Here is a 12,706-nt window from a genome sequence, read left to right as displayed (position 1 = left end):
CTTTTTCCTAAACTGTTAAACCAAAACTCCCAAAATCAATACCAACTTTCCTTTTATGGTCATTAACCTTGTGTTTAAATTTCATAGATTTCTATTTACTTATACTAACGTTATGGTGCGAAAACCAAGAAAAATGCTTATTTGGGTCCCTTTTTGGACCCTAATTCCTAAACTGTTGGGACCTAAACTCCCAAAATCAATACCAATCTTCCTTTTGTGGTCATAAACATTATGTTTAAATTTCATTGATTTCTATTTACTTAAACTAAAGTTATTGTGCGAAAACCCAGAATAATGCTTATTTGGGCCCTTTTTTGGCCCCTAATTCCTAAACTGTTGAAACCAAAACTCCCAAAATCAATCCCAACCTTTCTTTTGTGGTCATCAACCTTGTGTCAAAATTTCATAGATTTCTATTAACTTAAACTAAAGTTATAGTGCGAAAACCAAGAAAATGCTTATTTGGGCCCTTTTTGGCCCCTAATTCCTAAAATGTTGAGACCAAAACTCCCAAAATCAATACCAACCTTCCTTTTATGGTCATAAACCTTGTGTTAAAATTTCATAGATTTCTATTCACTTTTACTAAAGTTAGAGTGCGAAAACTAAAAGTATTCGGACGACGACGCCAATGTGATAGCAATATACGACGAAATTATTTTCAAAATTTGCGGTCGTATAAAAAGGAAAATCCAAAATCAAAAGTCCAAACACATCAAACAAATGGATAACAACTGTCATATTCCTGACTTGACTTGGTACAGGCATTTTTTAATGTAGAAAATGGTGGATTGAACCTGGTTTTATAGCTAGCTAAACCTCTCACTTGTTCAAATAAATGTAACTAAACTGGAAACTGGCAGTTGTTTTGAATATATGTCTAATTGTGTTGCTTTAAAAGTAAAACATACCAGACCACTGTTGAATACAATAAAAGTTTACAGTATAATAATTAATATTGTTTATTTAATACAGTATTAACAAATTTGTATAATTTAAGATTATGAACATAACCATATTCATATTAAAAAGTTTGCATCTACGTCACACCTATCACACACATTTTGACATGTCATGTCATTTTATGACATGATTTCTCATTGTCAAAGGTTGGCAAGTATGGGGGCGGGTCAAATAATCTCCATGATAATGAGATGTGCCAATGCTAATACAACGGCATACCAAATATCATTGACCTACCACTAGTGGTTCCCCATTAACTAACCTAATCACAAACTTATAAATGACAAGAGTGCACACACTAAAATGTCTCGTCTTCTTTACTTATCATTGATATTAGATTGATAGTCCTTAATATAAACTTAAAAGCTTTATTACAACTGTCACATAAACTTAACATTAACCAAGTAAACTAAATATTAACCAATTAACCATGATAGTGAGGTCAAGGTCAGATGAACCATGCCAGGCAGACATGTACAGCTAACAATTCTCCCATACAACAATTATAGTTGACCTATTGCTTATAGTTTAAGAAAAACAGACCTAAACAGAAAAACTTAAAACTGAGTAATGAAGGGTGGTTGAGGTCAAGGTCAAATAAAACCTGTGCGACTGATAATGGATCATAAAATATTTCCATACACCAAATATATTTGACCTATTGCATAATAGTATTAGAAAAAAATGAACAAATCTCAAGAACTTAACCTCGACCACTGAACCATGAAAATGAGGTCAAGGTCAGATGACACCTGACAGCTAGACATTTAAAACTTACAATCTTTCCGTACACCAAATATGGTAGAGCTATTGCATACAGTATAAGACAAGAGTGCACACACTGAAATGTCTCGCCTTCTTTACTAATCATTGATAGTATGTTGATAGTCCTAATAATAAAGCTTTATTACAACTGTCACATAAACTTAACATAAACCAAGAAAACTAAACATTGACCTTTGAACCGTGAAAATGAGGTCAAGGTCAGATGAACCATGACAGGCAGACATGTACAGCTAACAATGCTTCTATACAACATATATAGTTGACCTAATTCTTATAGTTTAAGAAAAACACACCAAAACACAAAAGCTTAACACTGAGCAATGAACCGTGAAAATGAGGTCCAGATCAGGTAAAACCTGCACGACTGACACATAGATCATAAAATATTTTCATACACCAAATATAGTTGACCTATCTCATATAGTATTAGAAAACAGACTAAAACTCAAAAACTTAACTATAACTACTGAACCATGAAAATGAGGTCAAGGACAGATGACACCTGCCAGTTGGGCATGAAAACCTTAGTCCTTCCATACACCAAAAATACTAGAACTATTGCTTATAGTATCCGAAATATGGACTTGACCACCAAAACTTAACTTTGTTCACTGATCCATGAAATGAGGTTCAGGTCTGATGGGCATGAGGACCTTGCAAGGTACGCACATACAAAATATAGTTATCCTATTACTCATAATGTCACTGATCCATGAAAATGAGGTCAAGGACATTGGACATGTGACTGACAGAAACTTCATAACATTAGGCATCTATTTACAAAGTATCGCTATCCCTATGTTGAGCTTTCTGTCACAAAAGTTGCAGGCTTGACAAAAGCTAAGTGATATGTTCTAAGTCACTAGATAAGCCTAATAATCTCCATGGAAATGAGATATGCCAATGCTTATACAACTACATACCAATTATCATTGACGTACCACTAGTGGTTCACCATGAACTAAACTTAATCACAAACATTGTTGACACCGCTGACGCTGGAAACAGCTTACCTATGTCTTGCTTTTTGACTCCATTAAGTGAAACAAAAATTGCTTGAACTCAATAACTTGTGTCCTCAAACAAATATATAAACCAAAAAGAATAAAAGTTTTAACTAACAGGGAATTGTCAGGGTCTTTATTTGTGCTAGCTTATGTGTTTCATTTTTATCATACATGTAAAACAAGACTCATCTCAAACCTATTGGAATATAAGTTACCTGGTGGTGAGCAGTCCGGATAATGAAGATTGACAAGGGTAGTATCCGAAACTTTTTCCATCTCCTGTCCACAGCGACATTTTAATGTTGTGTTTGTTCTCATTCCAAATAATTCAGAAATGATAGAAAGCTCCTCAAATCTACAATATTAGTATTTACTTTTAAACTTTTGTCAAAAACAGTGGCTATATATAAGGATATCTTATGACTTACTAAACATTTGTCAATAACTATTCCCAAAGAACTTGTCTCAGCAGAGTATCCTCTGTCCCATTATCATAATTGTAAGAAAAAAAAAATTGCTTCTCCAAGCACAGCTGGATACAACCCCAGAGGTCAAAACCCTGAACAGTTGGGCAAAAATGGACAAAATATTGGCAATATTTAACAAATTAATAAACATTCTAACTAATTTCAAAGTGAAATTATAGACAGGGGTAGTGATAATGTTGAAAAAGATGATAATATTACTGATGCGTTATCAATTAGATATAGGAAGATGACGCATCAGTAATATTATCATCTTTTTCAACATTATCATTACCCCTGTCTATAATTTCACTTTGAAATTAGTTAGATTGTTTATTAATTTGTTGACTTACTGTATTATTACAACAAAACAAATCAAAAGAAAAACTAAATATTCCTTTAGTTTTAATGACTAAATATAACCCATATATAAAACAAGAATATGTCCTCAGTACACAAATGCCCCACTCGCACTATCATTTTCTATGTTCAGTGGACTGTGAAATTGGGGTAAAATCTCTAATTTGGCATTAAAATTAGAAAAATCATATCATAGGGAACATGTGTACCAAGTTTGAAGTCGATTGGACTTCAACTTCATCAAAAACTACCTTGACCAAAAACTTTTACCTGAAGCGGGACGGACGGACGCACTGACCAGAAAACATAATGCCCCTCTACTATCGAAGGTGGGGCATAAAAAAAGACATTATCATGAAAATCTGGCATTTATAACAGTTTGACGAAGATTGTGTACAAATATTCAATGAGGCACCAATAGTTGTGTATAGCAAACATAAAAGTGTTGGAGATACACATAGTAGAAGAAAGTTCAAAACTTTCACATAAAATTGACAGTTGGACCCCTTATGATGGCAGATCTGTCATAATAACTTAATCTAATTTTCATATTTGTTTAAATTAAAAAAAAAAAATTGACCCTCCCTTTTTGGTTTTGTGCAACACTAAGCTGTTGAGAACTGACCTCCCCTCCCAAATTGTTGTTTTTAAACCCAACCCAACCCTTTTTTGGCAAAACCAAAATGCTTGAAGAAATTTTCTTTTTTAAGATTTGAAATCTTGAGTTTTAAAATCTTTTAAAATTTTAAAATATTATCCAAAATCAAAATACATGGTTAGATTCAGCATATCAAAGAACGCCAAGAATTCTATTTTTGATGAAATCAAATAATGTTCAATTTTGGACCCTTTAAAACTCAATGTGAACCTATTTGATAATGTGGCCCAAATATCCAAAAATCTAAATACATGGTTAGATTCAGCATATCAAAGAACCCCATATTTATACAAAAATTAAGATTCTAAATACATGCATGGTTAGATTCAGCATATCAAAGAACCCGATATATATACAATAAAGGGCTGCGCTTAAGTGCATGATACGCCCGTTGCTCTTTTAAAATTTTGTGATCGTGTTAGTTATTGTCCCAAAATTGGAAAATCCCCCCTTTTTTTATGAATAAAGCCCCATAAATCCAATACTTAAAATCTGAAATTTATAAAAGTTGAAAGGGAGCTTACATCAATAAATATAAACAATTCACCAAAGTTTCATGCACATTGGTGAAAGCCTTTTTGAGTTATTGTCCGAAGTGTTGAAAATCCCCCCTTTTTTATGAATAAAGCCCCATAAATCCAAAACTTAAAATCTGAAATTAAAAAAAAAGAAAGGGAGCTTACGTCAATAGATATAAACAATTCACCAAAGTTTCATGGAAATTTGTGAAAGTGTTTTTGAGTTATTGTCCGAAGTGTGAACGACGGAAGGACAACGGTATACCATAATATGTCCCGTCTAAAAGACGGGCGTATACAAATTCAGAATCTAAATAGATATAGGAAGATGTGGTGTGAGTGCCAATGAGACAACTCTCCATCCAAATAACAATTTAAAAAGTAAACCATTATAGGTTAAAGTACGGCCTTCAACACGGAGCCTTGGCTCACACCGAACAACAAGCTATAAAGGGCCCAAAATTACTAGTGTAAAACCATTCAAACGGGAAAACCAACGGTCTAATCTAAATACATGGTTAGATTCAGCAAACAAACAAAGCACGCCAATATACAAAAATTAAGAATCTAAATACATGGTTAGATACAGCAAACAAACAAAGCATGCCAAGAATTCTATTTTTGACGAAATCAAATAAAATTAAATTTTGGACCTTTAGAACTCAGATAAAGTGGCCCAATTATTAAAAATCTAAATACATGGTTTCTTGTGTACAATTTAGAGTTTAGTATGGCGTTCTTTATCACTGAACTAGTATATATATTTGTTTAGGGAGGCCTCCTGGTGAAGGAATTTCTAGCTGCATTGAAGACCTGTTGGTGACCTTCTGCTGTTATCTGCTCTATAGTCCGGTTGTTGTCTCTTTGACACATTCCCCATTTCCATTCTCAACTTTATTAGATTCGGCATATCATAGAACCCCAATATTTCAATTTTTGAAGTTAAATTTTGGACCCAAATTCCTAAACTGTTCAGCCAAAAATCCCAATATCAATCCCAACCTTCCTTTTGTGGTCATAAACCTTGTGTTTAAATTTCATAGACCTCTATTTACTTAAACTAAAGTTAATGTGTGAAAATGAAGAAAAATGCTTATTTGTGACCCTTTTTGGTCCCTTATTCCTAAACTGTTGGGACCAAAACCCCCCAAATCAATACCAACCTTCCTCTAGTGGTTATTTACCTTGTGTTAAATTTTTTTGATTTTTATTTACTTATACTTAAGTTATTATTCTGAAATCATCGGTCTTCTGATAACGCTGACGATGTTGACGTGATACCAATATGCGACCAAAATCTTTTTATTTTTTGCTGTCGTATAAAATTTCCATGTTTTTCTAATCACAGAAATTTGTGACATACTGCGATTTGCAGTCTTGGACACAGCGTTTAATTCATCCCCGAAACCTGAATATTTCATGCCATTCCCACAATCAACGTCTATCCTCAGTAGATGATGTTGTCATCACATAGCAGCAGAAGATGTCAACTAATCATTTTGGTTAGATTGCGCGAAGAAATGCGAAAAAACGAAATGTGAAACAGGTAGTTTCGATTGAGACGAAATCATCGATGGTTACCGGTAATGTAAATGAACAAAATCTGATATCATAAATTTTTGAAAATTAAACTAGAGAATCTAAAGAGCCTGTGTCGCTCACCTTGGTCTATGTGAATATTAAACAAAAGAAACAGATGGATTCATGACAAAATTGTGTTTTGGTGATGGTGATGTGTTTGTAGATCTTACTTTACTAAACATTCTTGCTGCTGACAATTATCTCTATCTATAACAGTAGTTTCTGTGGAAAAGTTAGTGAAAATCTACACATTTATGAAAATTGTTAAAAATTGACTATGAAGGGCAATAACTCCTTAGGGGGGTCAATTAATTATTTTGGTCATGTTGATTTATTTTAAGTTCTTACTTTGCTGTACATTATTGCTGTTTACAGTTTATCTCTATCTATAATAATATTCAAGATAATATAAAACTAGAGGCTCTAAAGAGCCTGTGTCTCTCACCTTGGTCTATGTGAATATTCAACAAAGGACACAGATGGATTCATGACAAAATTGTGTTTTGGTGATGGTGATGTGTTTGTAGATCTTACTTTACTGAACATTCTTGCTGTGTACAATTATCCCCATCTATAATGATTGGCCCAGTAGTTTCAGTGGAAAATGTTAGTAAAAATTTACTAATTTTATAAAAATTGTTAAAAATTGACTATAAAGGGCAATAACTCCAAGGGGGGTCATTGGCCATTTTGGTCATGTTGACTTATTTAGAGATCTTACTTTGCTGTAAATTGTTGCTGTTTCCAGTTTATCTCTATCTATAATAATATTTAAGATAATAACAAAAAACAGCAAAATTTCCAATTCAGGGGCAGCAACCTAACAACCAGTTGTCCAATTCATCTGATACATCTCAACCTGATAAACAATATCAACCCCCTATCAGATTTGCTCTTAATGTTTGGTTTTTGAGTTATAAGCGAAAAACTGCATTTTACCCCTATGTTTTATTTTTAGCCATGGCGGCCATCTTGGTTGGTTGGCCTGGACACAATTTTTAAACGAGATACCCCAATGATGATTTTGGCCAATTTTGATTTTATTTGGCCCAGTAGCTTCAGAGAAGATTTTTGTAAAGGATAACTTAAGATTTATGAAAAATGGTTAAAAATTGACTATAAAGGGCAATAACTCCTAAAGGGGCCAACTGAACATTTTGGTCCTGTATACTTATTTGTAAATCTTACTTTGCTGAACATTTTTCCTGTTTACAGTTTATCTCTATCCATAATAATATTCAAGATAATATCCAAAAACAGCAAAATTTCCTTAAAATTACCAATTCAGGGGCAGCAACCAAACAATGAGTTGTCAGATTCATCTAAAAATTTCAGGGCAGATAGATCTTGACCTGATAAACAATTTTACCCAGTGTCAGAATAGCTCTAAATGCTTGGGATTTTGAGTTATAAGCCAAAAACTGCATTTTACCCCTATGTTCTATTTTTAGCCATGGGGGCCATCTTGGTTGGTTGGCCGGGTCACCAAACACAATTTTTAAACAAAATACCCTAATAATGATTGTGGCCATGTTTAGTTAAATTTGGCCCAATAGTTTCAGAGGAGAAGATTTTTGTAAAAGTTAACGACAGACGACGACGATGGACAACTGACGCCCCCTTTGGGTCAGGTGAGCTAAAAAAAGAGTGTTGGCAAAAGCTCTCATTTCCTTTTAATGTAATAATTTTTCTATTTTTTTTTAAAGATTCTACGAATGTGATCAAAAGAACGAAGTGCAAGACCTTTCTTCCTCAAGATTGACAGACTGATCTGGAGATATTGATTCTTTGTCCTTTTCCTCATCATCTTCCCTCTTCCCATCAGACTTATCATCATCTGCTTGATCTTTTCCTTTCTTTTTTCCTTTTTTCTTCTTTTTCTTTTTAGACTTTGGTGGGGTGGACTCTGCTGTGGAAGGCTTGTCATCTTTGTCTGCCTTTTGGTCCTCTGCTTCATCAGCAGCTGCCTCTTCAACTTTCTTTGAATCTTCCACCAATACTTTTTTACCTGCTTCCTGCAAATATATATGTTGAAGTCCTAAAAATATTCCAATTTCTACTCTATAATCTTGCAAATATTCCATAGAACTGGAAATTTTTATGTAACAAATTTTAGTGAGTGTAGTTAAATATGTGTCTAAACCTTGAACAGTTGAGCTAGTATGGACACAACAGTTAAGCTTAAAAAGCTCTAAAATTGGATTGTGATTGAATATGGCACCACATAGGTTTGTGACATAATATAAATGTGGTCAAAGATCGAAAAAATTGATCACAGACATTTACCAATTATGGTCCAAGTAAACATGCAACTATTACAATGATCAATTAATTGAATATGGATTGAGATTTAAAATTTGACACAGAATGAATGTGGTTTAGTATATTTTTAAAATTTTGGTTAACACACATCGTTACAAAACCTATAACCCTGGGTTATTGTTAACTCATATACCTGGGCATTGCTACCAATTACAACAGGGACCTTTACACTTGTTTTCCTTAGTTCAATGGTTGTTCCTTGTGAAATATCGAATTCTGTAGATCAAGGGTCTGGAAATGGTCATATATGCCAGTCTTATCCTTAACTGAAAGTATTTGTCCTAAACAAGTAATTCAGATTTAGCATCTGGATAGATCTTGACTTGATCAACAATTTAAAGCCTTTTTTTGACGGGAATTTGCCCCAAAGTGGGTCAACAGGTGCAAAAAACGTCAATTTTGCCGATTTTTCACCCCTTCTCTTGACCCAGAAGACCCAGGGTTGCTGGTTAAGGTATCCAGTTGTAGCCTGCGTGTAGAGTGGACCCTAGTGAACAAATAGACCCCAACAGTTGTTAGGTCGGAGTGAATCTGATCTTGATTCATCGGTCTACAGAAGGTCATTTGGACCCAAAATACCGAATTTCACGATTTTTGCCGATTTTTGACTTCGAATGGACCCAAAACCGGAAGTAGTTGTTTCCTATGCGTATTTCAATAATAATAATGATCAGTAGTTATATGGCTGTGGGTTTGCACTATCTTTGCCAGTTTTATGCCTCTGAACTTCTTGTGTAAGATACAAATGTGAAGCCTACCCCTCCAGAAAATCGAGTTTTAGCCAATTTCAATTTTCCAAGTCCGTATTTGTGCTCAAAATGCTACTTATACATGAGAAACGTGAATATGGATAGCCTCAGATTGACGGAACATGCATAACTTTTAAAATAAGTATCATAAAGTGGACTTCTAAAAGTATGGAACGCCATTAGAGCCAAATAACGGTTATTAGGGTCCGCCCGTCAAAAGACGGGTACCGCATGGTAAGGGTTAACAAACTTCCAAAAAATAAAATATTTTTTTAAGCGTTTTTGAACTAATCCTTGTATCTGGAGGCCTTACTGACCCGTTCTGACCCATAATAAGAAGAAAAAACATCCAAATTTGAGCTAAAAGTGAAAAAAAAATGGTTTCTTTTACCAAGGTCCTTAACCCTTACCATGCGGAATTGTTTTTAGAAAATGTCTAATTTTCGTTTATTTGCAAAAATATGCAAATTATATGCAAATGAGCTTAGCCCTGTTGCTGTAGCATATTGATTTCTTTAAATCTAATATAGGTGATCACGGGGTGGGGTGGTCGGGGTGAGGAGGCGGAATTTTTTTGACGGGAATTTGCCCCAAAGTGGGTCAACAGGTGCAAAAAACGTCAATTTTGCCGATTTTTCACCCCTTCTCTTGACCCAGAAGACCCAGGGTTGCTGGTTAAGGTATCCAGTTGTAGCCTGCGTGTAGAGTGGACCCTAGTGAACAAATAGACCCCAACAGTTGTTAGGTCGGAGTGAATCTGATCTTGATTCATCGGTCTACAGAAGGTCATTTGGACCCAAAATACCGAATTTCACGATTTTTGCCGATTTTTGACTTCGAATGGACCCAAAACCGGAAGTAGTTGTTTCCTATGCGTATTTCAATAATAATAATGATCAGTAGTTATATGGCTGTGGGTTTGCACTATCTTTGCCAGTTTTATGCCTCTGAACTTCTTGTGTAAGATACAAATGTGAAGCCTACCCCTCCAGAAAATCGAGTTTTAGCCAATTTCAATTTTCCAAGTCCGTATTTGTGCTCAAAATGCTACTTATACATGAGAAACGTGAATATGGATAGCCTCAGATTGACGGAACATGCATAACTTTTAAAATAAGTATCATAAAGTGGACTTCTAAAAGTATGGAACGCCATTAGAGCCAAATAACGGTTATTAGGGTCCGCCCGTCAAAAGACGGGTACCGCATGGTAAGGGTTAAGATGTAAAAAAAAACTGCTTGTTATCACTGAATGTTAAAGATTATTTTAATTCATCAGTTGGTAGTAAAAAGTGAATATACATTGTATATAACAAAGATTTGAGTTGATTCTGGACAAAGAAAGATAACTCCAATTAAAAAAAAATATTGCTATTTCACAATATTGTGCAATTAGATATTTCTTGCTTACTATTCTGGACAAAGAAAGATAACTCTAATTAAAAAAATATATTGCTATTTCACAATACTGTGCAATTAGATATTTCTTGCCATTGTGCAATACTGTGCAATTGAAAAGACTTGCTATTGCACAATACTTAATATAATATTTTAGATCCTGATTTGGACCAACTTGAAAACTGGGCCCATAATCAAAAATCTAAGTACATGTTTGGATTCAGCATATCAAAGAACCCCAAAATTTCAATTTTTGTTAAAATCAAACTAAGTTTAATTTAGGACCCTTTGGACTTTAATGTAGACCAATTTGAAAACAGGACCAAAAATGAAGAATCTACATACACACTTAGATTTGGCATATCAAAGAACCCCATTTATTCAATTTTTAATGAAATCAAACAAAGTTTAATTTTGGACCCCGATTTGGACCAACTTGAAAACTGGGCCAATAATCAAGAATCTAAATACATTTTTAGATTCAGCATATCAAAGAACCCAACTGATTAATTTTTTGTCAAAATCAAACTAAGTTTAATTTTGGACCCTTTGGACCTTAATGTAGACCAATTTGAAAATAGGACCAAAAATGAAGAATCAACATACACAGTTATATTCCACATATCAAAGAACCCCAATTAATCAATTCTTGATGAAATCAAACAAAGTTTAATTTTGGACCCTTTGGGCCCCTTTTTCCTAAACTGTTAGGACCAAAACTCCCAAAATCAATACCAACCTTCCTTTTATGGTCATAAACCTTGTGTTTAAATTTCATAGATTTCTATTAACTTATACTTAAGTTATGGTGCGAAAACCAAGAAAAATGCTTATTTTGGTCCCTTTTTGGCCCCTTATTCCTAAACTGTTGGGACCTAAACTCCCAAAATCAATACCAACCTTCCTTTTTTTGTCATAAACATTGTGTTTAAATTTCATTGATTTCTATTCACTTAAACTAAAGTTATTGTGCGAAAACCCAGAATAATGCTTATTTGGGCCCTTTTTTGGCCCCTAATTCCTAAACTGTTGAAACCAAAACTCCGAAAATCAATCCTAACCTTTCTTTTGTGGTCATCAACCTTGTGTCAAAATTTCATAGATTTCTATTAACTTAAACTAAAGTTATAGCGCGAATACCAAGAAAATGCTTATTTGGGCCCTTTTTGGCCCCTAATTCCTAAAATGTTGGGACCAAAACTCCCAAAATCAATACCAACCTTCCTTTTGTGGTCATAAACCTTGTGTTAAAATTTCATAGATTTCTATTCACTTTTACTAAAGTTAGAGTGCGAAAACTAAAAGTATTCGGACGACGACCACGACGACGACGATGACGCCAACGTGATAGCAATATACGACGAAATTTTTTTCAAAATTTGCGGTCGTATAAAAATGCTTATTTGGGCCCCTTTTTTGTCCCCTAAATCCTAAACAATTGGGAACATAACCCCCAAAATCAATCCCAACCTTCCAATACTGGTTATAAACCATGTGTTGAAATTTTATTCATTTCTATTTACTTATACTAAAGTTATTATCCAGAAACCATCTGCCTTTGGACATGCTGACCACATTTTACCAATATACGACCATTTTTTTTTTTTAATTTATGGGGTTGTATAATTAGAGGCTCTAAAGAGCCTGTGTCGCTCACCTTGGTCTATGTGAATATTGAACAAAGGACGCAGATGGATTCATGACAAAATTGTGTTTTGGTGCTGATGATGTGTTTGTACATCTTTCTTTACTGAACATTCTTGCTGCTTACAATTATTTCTATCTATAATGAACTTGGTCTAGTAGTTTCAGTAGAAAATGTCAGTAAAAATTTACAAATTTTAATGAAAATTGATAAAAATTTACTATAAAGGACAACAACTCCTTAGGAGGTCAACTGA

General features: G+C 34.1%; 1 protein-coding gene across 2 annotated transcripts in view; it reads right to left on the bottom strand.

Moving 5' to 3' along the window:
* The window catches only part of LOC134708028 (PAN2-PAN3 deadenylation complex catalytic subunit PAN2-like), a 281,367-nt gene that overhangs the window by 142,681 nt on the left and 125,980 nt on the right, over positions 1–12,706 (bottom strand). For both annotated transcript variants that reach the window (XM_063568271.1, XM_063568270.1), the window contains exons 15-16: positions 8,081–8,352; positions 2,972–3,111 (exon numbers count right to left, since the gene is read on the bottom strand). In XM_063568271.1, the coding sequence (XP_063424341.1) occupies positions 2,972–3,111; positions 8,081–8,352 (412 nt within the window). The remainder of the gene's footprint in view (positions 1–2,971; positions 3,112–8,080; positions 8,353–12,706) is intronic.

This window comes from Mytilus trossulus, chromosome 2 (genome assembly GCF_036588685.1).
Source record: "Mytilus trossulus isolate FHL-02 chromosome 2, PNRI_Mtr1.1.1.hap1, whole genome shotgun sequence".
NCBI lineage: Eukaryota > Metazoa > Mollusca > Bivalvia > Mytilida > Mytilidae > Mytilus > Mytilus trossulus.
This window is presented reverse-complemented; position numbering and strand designations above follow the sequence as displayed.